General features: G+C 40.4%; 1 protein-coding gene across 18 annotated transcripts in view; it reads left to right on the plus strand.

The window, feature by feature from the left end:
• Cadps (calcium dependent secretion activator) overlaps positions 1-19867 on the plus strand; it is a 453294-nt gene that overhangs the window by 210613 nt on the left and 222814 nt on the right. For all 18 annotated transcript variants that reach the window (XM_063257158.1, XM_063257159.1, XM_063257152.1 and 15 more), the window contains exons 5-6: positions 9122-9355; positions 12645-12766. In XM_063257158.1, coding sequence (XP_063113228.1) covers positions 9122-9355; positions 12645-12766 — 356 coding nt within the window. The remainder of the gene's footprint in view (positions 1-9121; positions 9356-12644; positions 12767-19867) is intronic.

The following is a 19867-nucleotide window of genomic DNA, read 5'->3' on the forward strand; positions in this document are numbered from 1 at the left end:
TTACCTGTACCCTAACTATTCTAATGCTAAGCAGAATGTTATTGACAACTCAGAATCTTACTTTTTGGATAATGAAATAAGCAACTAAAGTGAATCTTGGTTTTTATTTAGCATAAGGCTAATACTTTCAAAATGAATGGCAGGTACTCAAACATTTAAGGTATGAATTTCTATGAGGTAATCTCACTTTTATGTCCTACTTTTCTAGAAAAAAAATTGTTTGTGTGCGACTGGGGATTCAACCAAGGCCCTTTTGGCTGAGCTACAGCCCTAGCACCCCACCCCATTTTTGTATTTTTTTATTTTGAGACAGAGTCTAAGTCCATAAAGGACCCAGGCTGGACCTGAACTTATGATCCTTCTGCTTCAGCCCCCCAGAGTGCTGAGATTAAAGGTGTGCGCCACCACAGCCAGCATTTCTCTAAAAATTGATTCTCTTCTGCAGTGCTCTTTTCTAACACTGGCTCCTTTGTTACCGCCAGTTGTTCTTAGAGTTAGTTCTTCACCTTGGAGAACCAGTCAGAGTCCCCAGACTGCCTGGCATGAGTGAGTGGTTCCTAAATAGATGCATGTGGCAAGGTAAAATGAGAAATGCCTTTCCAGAGCCTGTATCCTGCAGCCTGCTAGACTTCATTCCAGGTACAGGGAGATGTCTGCAGCTGTGCTAAAGCTGGGAAACCCCGAAAGAATGAAGCTGTCATGGAGGAGAAACAGAGACAGGGCAGCTACTGAGATGCCAAGCAGTCCTCAGGATGTTTACACACCTCTTCTCAATTATTTTTGGGTCTTAGTGGTGTCTCTGCTTTGCCCACAATTTCATTGGATCCTAAGAAAAACAAACTCTCTCTGTATCTAAATCAGGCTGGTACTGGGGAAACTGAGGAATATCTCATCTATTAAAAGTTAATTAAAATATCAAGATCATGGATATTGGCTATACCATGGGGAGACATCACTGCCAGGCACCACTGCTTGTCTTCCTTTAGCGTGCCCTGATCTTCCGTTTCCAGCATCACAGTGAATTTTAGTGAAGATGTGCCATTCCATCCCCATGGCTGGATGTCAGCTCCTATGCATAGTAAACCAGAAATCCTTGGATAGAGATGTCACCCTTCATGTATAATTCATTCCCTGCCTTACAGGTGGGTGATGGCGGGAAGCACTTGAGATTGTAAGTGAGAGGCATCAACAGGAAGTAACTTACGGTAGAAAGGGGAGGATGATTTTAGAAAATGTGAAGCCCGAGGGCAAAGGATAGCCAAGTCCAGGAAAGGACAGGAAACAGGACTTTCTGTCCACCTCCCTTCTCTCCATGTCACATTTGTTCTCCACTCTTCCTCAGCAAACCAGCCTCCTCTGCTTTTCACGTGGCAAATGTAGCTACCCCACAGCTCCACATGCCTCTGATCTACACAAATGGGGGCCAATCAGTCCCTATCTAAAATCTTTCTTCTTTCCCTTTTCTACTCTTTCAATCTCATCATTCCAAGAATTGGACCTTGATTGCCCTAACTTGGTTAGAAATCAACCAGTGCACTGTGCCAAAAAGGTGAGGGTCTCCTTGGCACATGGATCCTGAAGATGAGTCCAAGTGATACCTAAGGGTAGTGCAATGGGTAGAGTGCCGTTACAAACTTAGGGATACCCAGATGTACCTGATGCATGCATGTGGTCACCCCCATGCCGTCCATATTGATGGGGAAATGCTGGAGTGGCCTCTCAGTGGTCACCAGCCCTCATTATGTCTGTATTCTCTTCTAAGAAGCTTATGTTTGATAACCTGTCTAACCCTCAAACAGCTTCTAACAAAGGCACTATTTATCACCATTCTTAGACAAGGAAGTTCTAGTAGGAGATGCTGGAGGACTATGTAAGGTCACTCCGTGAGCAGAGCCTGCATCCTTTACTAAAATGCATGCTACCGTTATGAAATTCCCAAATGCTGATCCTCCTTTTTCTCATCATGCCAATCTGAAAATCTAGTCTGCCCTTTGCTCAGTGTTACCATCCCCCATCTTTACCTCTTTCCTCGCTGATCAGCCCTGTATTAAACATACCAGGCACTGACTGTACAGTTTCACATCAGTTCTCATTGAAGCCCGTGATACATGATCCTTGAGGTCACAAAATTGTCCACCACTTAGCCAGTTGAAGCAGACTGACCCCTTCCTCTTCACTCTCCACATTTCACCCCACCCTACTCATATTGGCTAGGAAGGGGAGGAGTGGTCATTACTGTGGAGGACTTGGAGGTCACTAGCCCTCTGCTGAGTTAAAGTGATGTGCTCAGTTTCATTCAGCTAAGAAACAGGAAGCTAATCCTCCAATTCCAAGTTTCAGGCTGTTTCTTTAGAGTAATCAAATGATAGACAAGAAATTACTCCAGAGCAAGACTGTTCACCAGTCCTCTCTCCTTGATTACTAACTCTCCAAGAAACAGCCTTCCTCTCTCCACTAAGATCCGCTGTGTACGCCATTTAGTTTATCTAGAAGCCCAAATAAGAGAGCAGCACTAAGTGGAACTGACTTCTGCTATTCAGAATTCTCTTGACTTTGATTTTTCTGGAATCTGTACAGGAGATTATAAAGACCCCTAGGTTTTTTTCAAGAGCATTCTTAGCATCAGATACTTCTACTGAAAGCCTATGTTTCTTCTCCCTCCTGGGAGATAGAAAGGCAGGAAAATGTCCACTGTCTCCACAACCTTGCATTATCACCCACCCATTCATCATACCAGCACCCCACAGACTATTAGCCAGAGACAGCTCGCTGCAGAAGAGCATCAGCAAAGACTTCACTATGAACGTCAGTCACGCTGCCTTAAAAGTTCCAGGAAAAGACCTGAATACGTATTTTAAAAATCTGGTAGGAAAATACTTTAATACTTTTAAAATCCCTGTTGAAACATTTTCTCAAATCTTCTCATGTTGACATTAAAACGTCCCCAAATTTGACCTGGGAATTAAGTCTAAGTCATTTCAGTCATGTGATCAGAATTTGACACGGCAGCTTACATAGGCAGATTGTGGCATTAGTGATACTGTAATATTTGCCAGTTCTTTTGGCCACATTTTGGGGTAAAATTCCAAAATTCTTGAGTTAATTACATAATATAAATATTACAGCTTTTGTGAAATCCACAGTGGAAGTCAGAGCTTTTTCAAGCTATCACGTAATGAGAAATTTCTACATGGGCCCTACTCAGAGCACAATTTCCTCTTATACCCTGGCTGTATTGCAAACACCAATACAAGTTATGTCCAATACTTCGCTCTTGGGAAAATTCCACTGTACATATTGGCACCAACCAGATGCCAGATACCAGTAAGCTTGCTAGTCTCCAGCTTACAACCAGCTACCGTGACCTGGCATCTGCTGTTACAGAGGAGCACAAGTGTCCAAATGTACAAGTAGGAAATTAGTTCAATTCGTTATCTGAACAAAAGTCCTGTATGGAACATCTCCCTGACTTTGGCCTTTTTAAAACAACTAAGAAACCAGGGAAATCTGAGTTCAAAGAGAAAGATAAATTCCAGGAAGTTTCCCTGAAGCACATTTGATGGAGGAGAATCCATCTAATCCACAAAAGCAAAAAGCTGAAGAAGTCAAAGCTATCAGGTAAAGCAGCTAATTGAGGAAAGTGCCTAAAACCCAAGAGCCTTCTCACTTCTGTGATGCTGACTTTGATGAATTGTTGCCAAGGTTTCCTTCATCTTGCCTGATATGCCCATCCCTTCTTTGTCCCTTTCTACACATTACCCCGTGCTGCCCATGTTGACTGGAAAATGGAAAGGTGGCCATTGCTATGGAAGATGTGGTTGTCACCACCACTCTACCAAGTAGGAGCTATAGATGAGGTGATGCACCCAGGAAGCCCCATGCTGAAAGGCCCCTAAATATCATCTCAGCTCTGTTGCACATGGGCCAGAGAGATCTGCCCCATCGTATTGTAGCTCTGGAGCCATGCTACTGAGTTTCAGACTCATCTCAGCTTGCTCTTGCTTCTCTTCTGCTTTGTTTTCCTCCAACAGTGAGGATAAACTGAAGTACTATCCCCAGTGGTTTGTTGGAAAATTAAAAGAGGTCAAGCATGTAAGGTACTTAGACTAGTGCCTAGGACATAGTTGGCACTTGGTAAGTGTCAGCTAGCATTATTATTTGTACTGTAGTCAGCATGACTGTGATAGTAATGTGTTCTGTTGCTGCTGGTGGTGGTGATGGTGATGGTGTGTGTGTGTCTGTGTGTCTGTGTGTGTGCCTGTGTGTGAAGAATCAGTGTGTATAGTATTCATGTTTGGTTTATCTCCTATACCTCACACTAATCACCATTTCAAATGTGGAAACCAAAATTCAGATGAGTAACAACACCTGCCTCTTATTGTTAACCTGATAAGAATAAACCTGGGAATGAGAGTTGAGTCAGCTTCACCAAATGCCTGGATGAGCTTCCTTGGCCCTATCTTGGTGCTCTTTGTATGATTCTTCAGCTTTTTGTGACACAGGGTGACTACCTGGTGGCTTTCTGACATGCCTCCCTTTTACCACCCAGCTAACTCTTTCTTCATCACTGATTGTTAGAGCACATGACACATGATCACAACCCAGGAAGTGTTGGATATCTGTATGAAATCCCTGTAGCTCTGTCAAAGAGCTGCAGTGTATATAAAGTGTCCTTTTATTGCATTTCTCTTTTTAAAAATATTTCCTTCTTTAAATTTTTGAGACAGGGTTTCACTATGCTTCCCAGACTCTCCTCAACCTTTCAGTCTTCCTGTTTCAGCCTCTTGAATAGCTAGGATTGCAAGCATGCACCATGGCATCTAGCTGAGCATCCTTCCTCCCGACTGCCCTGGAGGCCCTGAGGGAGGGTAATCTGGTGAGGTCTTGTTTATATCCCATTCAGCCTCTCTGTTTAGGACCCAAACAGTGAAAAATCAGTTACTAAAGGAACTGTTGAACTTTCAAGTGCTATTTTTCAAGAGGTTCTACAAATCCCCCAGTGTGACCAAGCATAAATGATGCTGTGTCCTTAGGAGACCATCCCCAGTGAGAAATTTTATCAGCCCAAAACAAAAATAAAAGGCAAGCAAAAAGTTTCTTTGGAGTACTCTGTCCATGTATATGTCATGTTTTCATAAAAATATCAATAAATAACTCTTTTGCCAATGCTAATTTATTTTTATGTCTGGAAAGGTAGCAGCAGAGACAGAAGATTATATTTTTCTCATTTTGATACAACTGGCAGACTTTGAAATGTGTTTGTAATGGGTCTACTACAGAAATCTCTGCCCAAGAACCCCAGCCTGGGTTGACAGAATGCTATTTCTTTTCAAAGCTTAAGTGTTCAGGGCAAAGAAGAAGAAAAAATGGCCTTGTTTTCTTGTTTTCCTTTGCAGACTCAATTCCATGAGCCTTGTTTTATGATGCCATTAGAAGCTGTCCACACTCTGGAAAGAGTGATTGTTCTTTGGATTTTTCCAGCATTCTGCTGCATGGAGTTTGGTGGGAGCTAACTCTGCACCATCATGCTGTAGTCATAACCACTGGGTTTTCTTTTAAAATATCAAGACTGTGCAGTCAGAAGGCCCAAGTGAGTCCCAAGGAAGGATGTGATTAAAGGGGCTGGCTTAGATAGTCTTTCAAAGCTGATTAGAAGGAAAAAAATTCATAAACACTATTTCTCACCTCCTACTCCCTGACAACTAACTGTAACACCAGCAATTGACAGTAAAATCAACAAAACCACTTCTCTGGTCCCCCTAAATGCCCTGTGATTCCCTCAGGTTTGGCACTATAGTAAAACTGAAAGAGATCAGTATACTTTACTTCAAGCTCTTGGCATACAACCTTTGCTCTTTGGCAGGCTTTCACATGGCCTAGGGATCACTCTCAAACCATGAATTAATCTCCCTTGGCCCATCTTGCACTCCCTAGAAGGACCATAGTCCAAGGGAGCGGTACGTATTTTATGAACATCTACAGACCTTTTCAGGTTCACATTTGCCTGTGGTGATTTCCATGGGAAGGAGAAATACCAGTGGCCCTAAGTCAGCCAGCTCAATTTGGCAAGCTCTTCTCTACCCATCAGACCCTCAGCTCACGTGTTTCCTGTTCTTAGATGCCACCTCAGTTCTTCCAGGACCTATTCATACCTAATACACTTGCATTACAGAATCTACATTGAATTCCCTTTCAACTATGAGCCCAAGAATCCTCTGTCCAGGATTCTTCTACTGCAAACATTATGCTATGTTTGTGGTGATGTTTTCTAAGGGATGGTGGCCTAGCAGAGGAGTCACCCTTGCATTTTCCTGGCCTTCTGTGTAAAGTTTCCTAATGGAATGTAAGAATGAGAATGATCAAGGCTACTCTGATTACGTTGTAGAGAAAGACCTTTGGGATTCTCTTTTATTGACTCATCACCAGCTGCCTTCAAGGCCATAAGCATCTCATTGAATTTCAGAAGCATCTGCCCTGCCTCTTCTCTGACATTGATCTACAGTGTGTGCAGATACCACCATGCAGCAACAGAGCCCAGATTCAGAGAAGAAAATAATGCTACTCAGGGCTTCCACAAGAACTGGTACTCTGAGCTGCCGAATAGGTCTCAGAGCTCTACCCTCATTTAGGTGCAAAAGCAGAACCTCAGTATTCTTTCAGAACTTATCATCTCGTCAGCTCCTCACAGCTGAGGCCCATCTGCCTTGATTGAACATGGATATTTCACCAAGCTCACTCCACTCACTCACCTCATGAATACTGAGTGCTTATTATGTGGAGACATTATGCTAGACTCCAAGAATTCAACAGGGGTCTCAAAACCAGGTATGGTCCTGATTCATGGTCAAGAAGAAAAGTGAACTTTAAACAAATACATTTCACAATTGTTTCATTAATTGTAAGTATAAGTGTCTTGGTCTCCTCGGACTACTGTAACAAAATACCTTACATGACTGATAAATTTTCTTCTCACAGTCTTGAAGGCAGCAAGAACAAACTCAAGACACCAGCCGACCTGGTGTCTGATGATGGTCCACTTCTCAGTGTGTTAGCACTGTCTGCTCACTGTGGCCTTATGAGGTGGAAAGAGCCAATAAACTCTCTGGCACCTCCTTTAAGGGCACTAATCCCGTTCCGGAGGGCTGAACCACTTTTCAAAGACCTCATATCCAATAGCATTACATTGGGAATGAAGTTTGGGAGGAATTCAAACATCATAACACTTACTGCACCATTCAGTCCACTGCATTGTGTTACCAAGAAGGGCAGTTACGTATCAGAAGCAAGTACAATAACAGGACAGGATGTAGGCAAGTAATGTGTTGAAATCAAGACAGGAAAAGTGGTAGCGAGGAGGAGAGTGATGCACAGAGAAAGGGGAATCACTCTTAGGACAGTTTTCACATATGCAGAAGCCTGGGCATAGCCTGAGGCTTCCCTAGGTGCTGTGTAAAAAGACCCGCATATGCATTTGGGAGAGATTGTGCGGCACCAAGGCAGAAAAAGTCTTCTAGCCAACCAGTTGCCAGGGGGGTAATTGAAAGGCAAATGAGAGCTTCCCAAGGAATAACTTGGCTTTGTGGGATTATAAAACCAAGTCAAATCCCAGCTCCTTTCCATCACTTGAGACAGCGTCTTCTCCGCTTTTCTCTCCTTCTTTTTCTTCTTCCCTCTTGCCTGCCACTCTCTTCTTCCTCCTTCCTTCTCTATATCTTACTTCTCTCTCTTCTCAGTTAAGTCTCTTATTCTGCTTTGAATTGATGCAGTAGAGCTGCCAGCCCTCCTCTACCAACCAATTTCAATCTTTGTGTTTTCAGAGAAGTTCAGTTACTGAGGAGAGTGAACCTGATTGAAGGCTGGCCATTTAACAGAATGAGTTGATTGCTTAAAATCAGATGCCACCAGCAATAGGGGTTGCAGATGTAAGCAAAGCAATACAGCATATTCCCACCCATAACAACTGGTTCACAGTGTACCCATAAATCAGACTTTGGGTAGGAATCCTAGGACTGACAGTTCTCCGTCTTTTAAGGACATCACAAGGGGAAATACTCATTTCTCCTGTTGATAATAGAATAGGATATTGTAGGACATAGATTTTAAGCAACATTTTTGTGACATTAATAGAGAGCCTGGAACCAATCCAGAGGAGCCAGAACCAAGATCTTAAAGAAAAATTCATTGGTGGTAACATCCTGTGAGCTGTGATTCTAGCTTTGCATGAAGCTGAGTCTGTCCAAGACATTTCCAAGTCCATCAACATCTTTATGTTGTTTGGGCCAGTTTGAATTGGATTTTTAGACAAGCAGATTTGGCTTACCCCTCACTCCACTGATTATAGAGAGGGGCTTGGGGAAACACTTTCCTGCTCCACCTGGAAAATGATTCTTTAATAATTTGATCAATCCGAAGTACATTCCTGGTACCATGATGATTAAGAGGTTTAGCCAACAGATAGCATGGCTTGAACACATGGCCTGCACAGCTGAATTCATAAGGAAGGGAGGCAAAAATAGAGGTCAGTTCTAATAATAAATTGTTCTATCTTCTTTTCTAAAGAATTTTAATCACATTTATCACTTCATTAATTTTTTCAATTTTCTTACAAACAGAAAGTATCTTCTTAGAAATAGCCACAGGCTATTTGAAACATCTCAAATGAACTCCTTTTGAATTATTCATTTGAGAAAATCTCAATAGATGTCCAGAAATAGGGTGCCTTTCTGTTTCTATTATTTAAAAACCACTTGACTGCATTTTGCTAAAAAGAAAAGCTCTTTAACCCACATTCAGATTTGAAAAATATCACCTTCTTTTCCTTTCCACAAGTCAATTTGCTGGAGAAAACTGGGAGTGAAAATACAACTATGATAAAGCATTTGCCTCTTTCCTAGTGTACATTTATGTATTTGTGTCTTGCCTCTTAGAAATTGTAAGTAACCAGAAACCAGAGACATTTTTAGATGAATAACTCGCCTGAACATTTTCTGGCACAATTTCATAATATCTGGGCAAATCTCATTAGTGGGAAATGTGGTCATAACTCTGGGCTCTGATGCAAAAACTTACTATGTAAAGCAACTCTCTATTTAGTTCTGTGTTTACTCCTTTCCTTCCCAAGGAACGGAAATTTCCCAAGTTTGTATCCAAGGAAATGGAAAACATGTACATCGAGGAGCTGAAGTCCTCTGTCAACCTGCTCATGGCCAACTTGGAGAGCATGCCTGTATCCAAAGGCGGAGAGTTCAAGCTGCAGAAACTGAAACGCAGCCATAATGCCTCCATCATTGACATGGGAGAGGAGAGTGAGAACCAGCTCTCCAAGTCAGACGTTGTGCTGTCTTTCTCTTTGGAGGTAAAAAGCCCCTAAAACCCTTGAAAGTTTCCAGGCACAGCAAACAGGATAGGAATGATTAGATGCATTTCAATCAGCCTACTTCCCCACTTTTGCACCCTTTGAACAGTTCCTAAAATAACAGCTTGCTACACATAGGTCAGCTAATCAGCAAGTGATTCCTTCTCTGCAAGAGCCCGCATTTTCCTTTTCCTAAGGAAATGCAGTCTTAAGAACCACCTGCTGAATGCAATCTTGGGTTGCTTTCCCTGTCTTAAAGTATTGCTCAATGTTTTGTAAAGACCTTATGCAATTACGAAAGCTTCTAACTTTGACAACCTGTGTTACAGTTAGCAAACAGGTGATCTAATGTCATCTTGTGGTACATTGTAAATTTTCTTTCCCATCATCTTTCCTGTTGGCTACACTGAAGAGTTCCTTGTGGTAGTTCCTATTTGAATTTATCTCTTCACTGAGAGCAAGAAGACATTCAGGCCAGAACTACAGGAGAATATTGAACATACCCACACATTTCCGTATAATTTCCTATCATACATTTGCTTTCCATGTATGAATGTTAAGAAAAGTTTCTAATTTACCTACCTCCAAATTACATGGGAAGTTGGTTCAGTAAGATTTCTGGGCACCACCCAGACACTTTAGGTGATGAGGGCAGAAGATAGTGCAACACTTTGGAAAGTAAGTTAATATTTTCTCAAAGAATTAAACATGAAAGGACCAGGTGATCCAGTAATCCCACTCTTAGATCTCTACTCCATAGGCAAGAAAACCCATGTCTCCACAGAGACTTGGCTGCAAATATTCATAACAGCCTTGTTCATAATACCTAAAAACAGTAACAACCTATATGTCCATCAACTGGTAAATGGACAGGCCAAATGTGACCTATCTAGAGAGTAGAATGTGATTTAGCAAATAAAAGGGGCAACTGTGGATGCCTGCTGTAGCATGGATGAACCTCAAAACTGTTGTCTTAGTACAAGAAGCTAGGCAAAAACACTAAATTCCTGAAGGCAAACCTAGAGGAACAGAAAAGAGATTGCCTGGAGCTGGGGATGGGAGAGAGATATGAGTCTTACTGGAGGAGATAAAAATTCCTAAAACCAAGCAAAAGAAATTTCTAAAACCACTTTATGATCATGATCATACAATTTGGTAAACTTACTAAAATCACTGAATTATATACCTAAAATGGATTAATTATAAGATATGGGAGGCACCTCTTTAAAAAGCTGTCAAAAAACCTGAGTACTTCTCACGTACTCCAGAGATTGAGGGCCAATTAAACTTACTGAAGTTCAAAACACTGCAGAATTTTTAAACCTTCTTTTTAAACTCATACATACTTAGGCTATTATGTGAAGTTTCAGTAGATATATACAGTACATTATGCAGTGTTCAAATCACAGTTAACCTATGCCCTCAAACAAAATTTATTATTTCTTCATTGTGAAAACATTCAAAATACTTTTTTCTAGTTTTTTAAAAATATATAATACAATCCCACAAATATTTTATAATGATCATAGTTTTGGAGAAACCGAGAGTATAGATCATCTTCTATACATTTAATTAGACTATGTAAAGACTAAATTAATTTACTAGAACATCATTAAGGATCATTGCAAATTAACTGCAGGTAATGTGTTTATCTGTGCTCAGTTCAGATGCAAATACTTACATTGCACTATTTCAACATGTGTTATGCGTAGGAAGAGGCAGTGTTTAATTAAATATAGAGCACTTGGTGTGCGAAAAATCATTAGTGTAATTTCACAGAAACTTTCCTTTTTTAGAAAATACTGCCACTGAGATATTGAATGCTTTTTCTTAGGTGTCTTTGAATATTATTAGTGCCAATTAAAGGTGGCAATTTATTCCCTACTCCCTCTTGTCTTCCTACAGAAATGAGAAAAAGATAGTTTATTTACTTTTATTGAGCTATTAAGTCTGTAATTTTCAAATTCTTTATCAGTACTCAATGTCATATTGCTGATTATTTGAAATACATATGTGGGCAAGACATCAACCATGTTCCCATAGGTACTTTATTTATACAGCTTTGATTTGCAATTATAAGTTCAGAGTGAGATACCCCAGAACTCCCAAATGCTTTTTCATTGGAACACTGAATTGCACCTCATCTTAAAACTTCCAGAAAAAATTCTAGCACCTCTATTTCTGAATGTGCCTTGAGAACATAATAAGGGGTGATAAGGGGAGGAAGAGCACGTGCCTGTTGCCTCATCAGGACAGACTAGGGTCTGAATTCTAAGTTTGGTGCTGGCCACATTTTATGTTAGCATAGATGTGCATGGCTAGAGGGGACACCAAAGAACAAGCGACCTCACAGCAAGGAGTCAGAGCTCCCAGATGCCCAGTGGCCCTGCACTGGCCAAAGAGAATGTGTTGATGAGATCAGAGGTGCTGTAACTCTATGGACCCTCACCACAGACCTTAGGTATTTTCAGGTGTGGAAACAAAGTTCAAGAGAGATTGATATGCTCACAAAGGATTAGACAGTAAAGATTTAGAATCAGGTTTTGAATTAAGCTCTTTAAAATGCCCCAAATAGGCACCTTTTCCAGTGGCCTTCCATTTCTTTCCATATAGATGGTTCTTCTCCAGTATAAACTGTTACAATTTTGTACATCATCTCTTTGGGTCCTTCCATGATAGCCACAAAATGTATGTCATTACCCTCCTCACCACACACACACACACACACACACATTTTACAAATGAGAAAACTGAGGCTTTGAAGGTTGGAAAGATAAACAAAGTGACTTCAACGCTAAGTCATTTGCCCAACATCATGAGTAGACTCAAAATGTGACTCTTGGGCCAGCAGCATGAGCATCAATGGGAAACTACTGAAGATGGGAAGTCCTGGAATCCACCCAGTCTGCTGGTCAGACTCTGGCCATGGAGCACAGAAGTCTGAGTGAAGAAGTCCTATAAGTAATTCCAGTTCATGCAGTTTGAGAACCAGTGGGCTCCACAGCAAAGCTGTGACTTGTATACCTCTATTATACTTCCTGGATCCGAACCCAGTAAGACAGTGCATGTTCTTCACATACCTACATTGTTATCCTTTTGACACTGTTACAGTGTGCAGATCCCATCTTCATGCTAGACTGATCCTGGCAAGACTAGTAGAAAGCTGGTGGAAGCCCTCAGATATCTCTTATCCTTCTTCATGACTTCTCATCTGTTTATTTTCCTCTGAGTGATGCTGCCCACCACTATTGGGCCTGGTCTCCATTTAATGTGTTTCTATTTTGTTCAGGTGGTGATCATGGAGGTCCAAGGTCTTAAATCCTTGGCCCCAAATCGCATCGTGTATTGCACAATGGAGGTGGAAGGAGGAGAGAAACTGCAAACAGACCAGGCTGAGGCTTCCAAGCCAACGTAAGTGCTTCTCTGCAGACTATCTAGCGGGGATGTCACCATCAGTTGTGCCTTAGTCATTTCCAACAAAAAGTTTGGTTTCCCCGAAAGGCAGGGGTAGGGGGCATACACTGTGTGTTTGTCAAACAAGATGATTTGGTTACATCTTGACCTGGCAGCCATACAAGGGCTCTAGTACCTTCAAAGAAGAGGACATAGAAGCAATAATATCCTTTCTAGAGGCAGGACAGCTTGTTAAAAATTTTTGGTATTATATTTTCCCAAGTAAGACTTGGGTAACAATAAAAGAGAATATTTTTTGTTTCCCACTGCATTTATTAGCAAAGCAGTATATTACACTGAAGACAGTGCATTTGTTCCTTTGGTCAACACAGTTTCAAGGATTCCCCTGGGTGTGTGCCAAAGTATGTGTGGCACAGTAGACTCAGAAATATTCACTACCCTGTCCTACAGAGCTTTTAACTCAGTTTCAGTTCAGTTCATATCCTCTGTTAGTGGTCACATCAGAAAAATACTCCCACAATTATCTAATTATGAATACAGTTAAAACTACATGTCTGAGGGTTCCATATCTCAGAACCAACCAACTACAGTAGTAACATTGATCTAATATTATAAAATTTGAGGAATGGGGTGTGGTGGAGTGACGAGCTTACACAAAGTCCCTATAATCAGCTGTGGCCCTATGGCAAGAAGGATTCAAAGGCCAGTAGTAGCAAAACTGGAGAACAAGGAGTTCCCTAGGCTGCCATCAAGGCAGACAGAGGCCAATCCAGAGGGCTGAGTTGGGGCACAGAGGACACCACACAGAGAGACACGGTTGGACATGTGTTTAGTAAAGCTTATTCTGGCTGCAGGTGAAGGGGTCAGAGCTGATTCAGGATCCCGGGGCAGTGGTCAGTGGGAGCATTGAAGGAGTCAATACACTCGCAGACCTCCAAGATTCATGAAAGATCGCTGCTGTCTTCCCTCCTTACCCACTGCCTCTGACCCTTCGTCTGCCATCTCTGTTGAGCCAGCCCAGACTAATGAGCATCTTTTTTGTTGGTGTTAATTCATAAGAGAGACATCAAAAGGGGAACCACTCAGCACCTCGCCTCCCCCAGTGCATTAAGAGCTGTTTGGCAGAACATGAATAACTCACCAAGATGTTCAAACAGAATAGTTCAAAGAAAGCACTGAATGTCTCCAGAACTAGACAAGAGCTGAGGGCATTGTGTGCCTTCAAGTGGCTTCTTTGCATCAGTAGGCAAAGCCTCCAAAACTCAGGAGCTGAGCAAAATTAATGAGTGTGTGCGGAAGGAAATGTGAAGCCCTCCTTCCTCTTTTCAAACTCGGTTCACACTCACGATGAATGCAGTTTCTTTTTTTACTGCCAGCGATGAAATTCCAATTTTTACTCAAATGGCCTGATCATTATCAATGTTGTTATGTTAAGCTGCACTATTTATATGTGCTTTTAAAATCATGTGATGCGTAGGGGGAAGCAAACCCTACTTAGTGTTTCTGCCAGCAGAATAGAAGTGTGGGTCCAGGATGGTGTCATAAGATAGAAAACGAAGGCAAAAGCTCTGGTTATCCTAACAGATTCTTCTTTCATGTGGAGTATTTGACTCACAGTGTAACTCCTATCATCTCAAATGTAATGCCTTCAAGTCTTCAGGGTGAATGCTAAGTTGATTTTCCTGTGTTTGTGAATGTTTAAAACAGGGCTTCATATTACAAATAAATGCAGAATAACTGGTGTACCTTCTCAAAAGAGTTGTATTTCACAAGCACGTGTACTCATATCTATCCAAGTGCATTATGACCTTCACACATCCCACTGGAAATATTTTGCTGTTCTAGCCTGAGGCATACTTTTTTTATTGCTCTTCCATTGGTGTGTATTACTAAAACCTCACAGGGGAGTTGTTGATCTGTTTATGATTGCAAGTTTCATGACCAGGATCAAGTGGCATCCGTTGGTGTCAGGCATCAAGGAAGATCCATTTAGAAGGCTTTTGAGGTCAGATCTGTATGCAGAGGATGTGATCAACTTGTAATGTCTGGGAGAGGAAAGGATCCACGTGTCCCTATGAAACCAGAATCTAAACTCTAACAACAGTTGTGTTTCTTTCTCTCCTTCTTCATCCTTTCAGTGTAGAATCTTCTCATAAACCTTCTTTGTCTTCCTTGAAAATGCACGATGCTTTTCCTAACACTCCTCCCGTGTCGTTGGTCAGACTCCAGTTCTGGCAGGGGCATTTGCCTCTACTTTCACTTGGTAGAATAAACCATCCTGTGAAATATAGGTCCATTTTATTCCTGCCTTTCCTTAGAATCCTCTCCATCATTTCTTCTGTTTGAAACTTTTATTCTTTCTCCTTTTTCTTCTCCACCCACCCGTCTCCCATGCCTAATTGCTCGCTGTCATCTCTGCTATTTGATTTTGATTATCCCAGAAAGTATGCTTTTGAGGGTTATCTTTCACTGTACCAGTAACTCCCCTCATCATCTATTAAGGTTCCCTTTTCCTGTCCTCTTCAACTTTTGAATCTTGTTTGTGACAGTTCTCATAGCCAGCCGACACCTAGACTTTATTTTTATGTTCTGAAGCCAAAATTCCATCCATTTGCTTTGTCTCTTACTCATAAATTCTACGGTTCCTGCTGCTAAGTATTACTCAGTCACTGCTGCCATCACATTGAGCCTGTCATGGATCTTCAAGGAATATGTGACTTTGTTTCTCTTTTACAAGTATAGCCACAGATCCAGATGTACATTCTATAACCCAGTTTGTCTAAGCGTATGTTCTTCAGAACTCTAATATACAGAGCATGAGTGGTGAATCTATGGCATGTGTGCCATAGTAAGCTGTTTGTTATCATTGAAAGTTCCAGATGGTTTGCCATCACTGGTATAGAACTGAAGCATGATAAAGCATGATGGATGCTGAAATTAAGACAACCACCATTAATCCCCACTGAGTCCTCACCATCACCTCAAACACAGCGACCCCATCCATCTTGCCACTTGCTAAAGCCTCTCTGAAGTCCACTTTAGTGAGTATCTTTAGTTGCTATGTCACAGCTGCCTTGATATCTTGAATCAATTTAAACATCTATTTTCATGGTCATTTTTGCTTTGGGGAAGAGCTAGAAGGCCCACAGTGTCAAGCCCTGGTGAGTAAGGTGGACAAGGACAGACCATAATGTTTTTATCTGACAACATTTTAATTTGTTCAGGAGGGTGAGTACTCCTGAAGAGACCCCCGGAAAAGCAGGCTCCCCAACTGCTTCAGAAAACAGCAGCAACAATGTGACGGTTGTGTTCAAAGCAAGAAGAAGCATTTTGAGAAAGATTAACAGCGATTTGGTTTTTGCCATAATAAATTTCTTTATGTCAGCAATCATTGTATTTTTTAATCATGTCATATACTTAAAAAAAACAGCTATATGTGGAAAAAGGGGAGTTCTTCTGCACTGCTGGTAGGAGTGCAAACTGGTGCAACCACTGTGGAAATTAGTCTGGAGGGTCCTCAAAGACTTGGGATTGGAAGTCTCATTTAACCCAGCTATTCCACTTCTGGGCATATTTCCAGAAGAACTGAAAGCATCATACCACAGTGATATATGTGCACCCATGTTTATAGCAGCACAATTTGTAATAGCCAGATCTTGGAAACAACCCAAATGCCCATCAACTGAGGAATGGATAAAAAAGATGTATTTTATACAATGGAGTACTACTATTCAGCTATAAAGAAAGATCCTATCTAGGCTTTTATCAGTAAATGGGTGTGATTTGAGACCATACTCCTAAATGAAATAAATCAAACTCACATGTGTAAATACCAAATTATCACCCTAGTGTAAGAAACTGAAAGAGTAAATAAGATACAAAATCTTCAATAAATATTGTGAAAGGGTAAGAAACTACTCAAAGAGGAAAAAATAACTCAAATAGGGAAAAGGAAAAAAGAAGGAAGAGAAAATAAAAAAGATATAAATTTGTATATGTACACTTAAGATTACTAAGATGATTGTACTGCTAATTCTATTAGTTCTTGAAACAAAACAATTAAGGTCGATAGGACTAGATCAGTTTTGCATGACTATATCTGGTAAGGTTTTTCAAGATAACGATGCAAAACAACAAAATTAGTTATGTTCCTACCATCTCACTTTGAAAGCCTATGTTGTTATTGTTTTGGGCTCTTTGTTATAGTTATTTGACTCTTGCTTATTTTTCTTACATTTTGTTTTGTTTTGTTTTTCCGTCTAATACAGAAAGGATAAAATACTTGAATTAGGCTTATATATGCCTAGAACTTCACCTAAAGAGTTTACAAGAATAGATTTTAGTATGGTATGAACAGACACAGTGAAGAAAATGAGACATTGTGGTAGCCGTTGCTAATTTCCTGTCATTTTGTTTTGAAATCTAGTAGTGATTTTATTCTCAGCTTTGATTGGTTTTGCTCTGTTTTCAATTATTTGATTTCAGTATGCATGAAGGTATTGACAGCTTTTGAAGGAAACAAGAGACAATACGGTAGCCATTACTGATTTCCTATTGTCTGGTTTTAAAGGCCTATAAGGCTCTCACTATTTTTTTTATATACTATTTTGTTTTATATTAACTTATTGTGTGTGAAGATATGGACAACTATTTTGAGAAAACAAGAAACATTATGATAGCCACTGTTGATTTCCTATTGTCTTGTTTTGAAGGCCTATGTTATTTGCATTGTTTTGCTCTGATCTGCTTTGTTTTACTTTATTTTGTTTTATTCTCTTTAAAAGAAAAAAAAACAGCTATAGAGTAGTACCATGGTAATGTAAGTTTAGGATGTGTAAGACATTACATCTCTCTCTGAGTTATTCACAAGGTATACCGCATTTTAAAAGCTTTGAAACTTCCAACAGTAAATCAATGTTTAGCTTCATTTAAAATTAAACAATTTCCTCTAATTTATCTTAACTGATGCCTACTAACATCCTTTGGAAAGTCCTGTTCTATATTGTCCACACCTAATAATGAAGAATTCTCTCACTATATTTATCAGTGACATCCTGTCCCTAGTAACCAGCACTTTGTCCAACATGGTCACATTGGATTAGGTGCACAATATAGGAGTTCCACGTTAATGGATGTAATCTATTTCAGAGTTGGAAGGACGTGTGATAAATGAGGCAGTCTTTTATACATCACCTAAATTGTGTCCCCAATCCACTCTTCATTCTGTCAGTCTGTTTGCTACATGTGAGTTTTTTCCAAATAAACTGTGTATCCTCTCAGCTTTGTGTTCCTCTTCTCCTGGGTTTTTAACACGGACAACTCAGAGACTATAGAATCAAAGTTTCCATGAACTATCCTTAATACAAAGCATTGCCTCCTTTTGCATCCCTTTGCTTCTGCTTCTGGAAACCCTGGGGGTGCTGACGCAGAAGGAGCTGAATGCTTGAATCAAGTGAAAAGGAGGTTTCTCCTTTTCCACATATTTTTCAGGTGTTCCGGTCAGATTAAGGAAAGCGCTTGCATTTGGTGTTAGGAGGTGTTTAACACTTTCTTAGGCCCCAGAGACAGAGTCTACTCTTTCCAATTTATTTTTTTTTATTAGAACATGTTTGTAGTACCCAGTGATCACATTCCTTTGAAGAGGTGGTACACAAATATACACCACATCTTGGTTCTTATTTTCACCCCCCTTCCTCCCCCTCCCTCACTCTCCCTGCATCTCTAGGTCCCCTTTGCGAAACACTGACCCATATTTCCTACTGTACTTTATCTTTGCTCTTTATTTATATTTTGTGTTTCTCATATAAAAGAAACCATGTGATATTAGAGCTTGCATGTTTGATTTATTTCACTTGACATCACTGTCTCAGAATACATCCATTTTCCTACAGATGACTTACGTTATCCTTCTTTATGGCAGAGTCACCCCCTTGTGTATAAATGCCACGTTTCCTTTATCTGTTTACCTGTTGATTGACACATAGGCTGCTTCCAACATTTAGCCTTAAGGGCTGTGCTGCTATAAGCATGGATCTGCAGATGCCACTGTAATATGATGTCTTTTGGGCAGATTCCTAGAAGGGGAGTAGCTGGGTCAACTAGAATTTCTACTTTCAGTTTTTTGAGGAATCTCCACACTTATTTGATGTAATCTCACTTATTGATTCTTGATACTATTTCTCTGGCAGTTTGGGTTCTGTTCAAAAGTCCTTCCTTGCACCTATTACTTCGGAGTTTGACCTATTTTGTCTTGCTTTGGTTTAAAGTTTCTGTTCTAATATGCAGATTTTCGATCCATTTTAATTTCAGTTTAGTATGTGGTGAGAGATACGAGTCTAGCACCAATCTTCTGCATATGGATAGTCAGATTTTCCAGCACAGTTTACAAAACAGGCTCTTTTCTGCAGCATATGTTTTTGGTCCATTTGTCAAAGATCAGATGGTTAAATGTGTAGTATAAATCAAAATCTGAAAATATAATTATTCTCCCATTGCTCTTCTTACCCAGGATTGCTTTTGCTTCTCTGAGTTTCTTTTGGTTCCAAATGAATTTCAGAGTTGTTTTTGCTTGTTCTGTGGGCAATGCTATTCATATTTTAATTGGATTACATTAAATTTGTATATCAGTTTTAGATGATTATTTAGACAGTAATGGTCTGCCTAGCCACAAATGGAATATCTTTCCATCTTTGTGTTGAGATAGGGTCTCACTATGCAGGTCAGACTGTCCTTGAACTTACTTTGTAGTCCAGGCTGGCCTCAAACTTGTAGTGATCCTCCTGTCTCAGCTTCCTGAGTGCTGGGATTACAGGCATGAGACATCACACCTGACTTTCTTTCCATCTTCTGATGTCCTCTTTGATCTCCTTTTTACAGAGTACTGTAGTTTTGTCATATAGGTCTTTTATTTCCTTAGGTTAATTGCTAAATATTTCATTTTTCTTGATGCTATTGTGCAATGTTTGCTTTTTCTAATTTCTTTACTGGTGAGTTCATTGTTGGAATACAGGAACACTACTAATTTCTGTGTATTGACCTTGTATCTTGCTATGCTACTAAAACTGGTTATCCCAGGAGTCTTTTAGTGGCATTTTTAGG

This window comes from Cavia porcellus, unplaced genomic scaffold, assembly GCF_034190915.1.
Source record: "Cavia porcellus strain 051 isolate PalLab524CR breed Dunkin Hartley unplaced genomic scaffold, mCavPor4.1 scaffold_10, whole genome shotgun sequence".
In the NCBI taxonomy this organism is placed as follows: domain Eukaryota; kingdom Metazoa; phylum Chordata; class Mammalia; order Rodentia; family Caviidae; genus Cavia; species Cavia porcellus.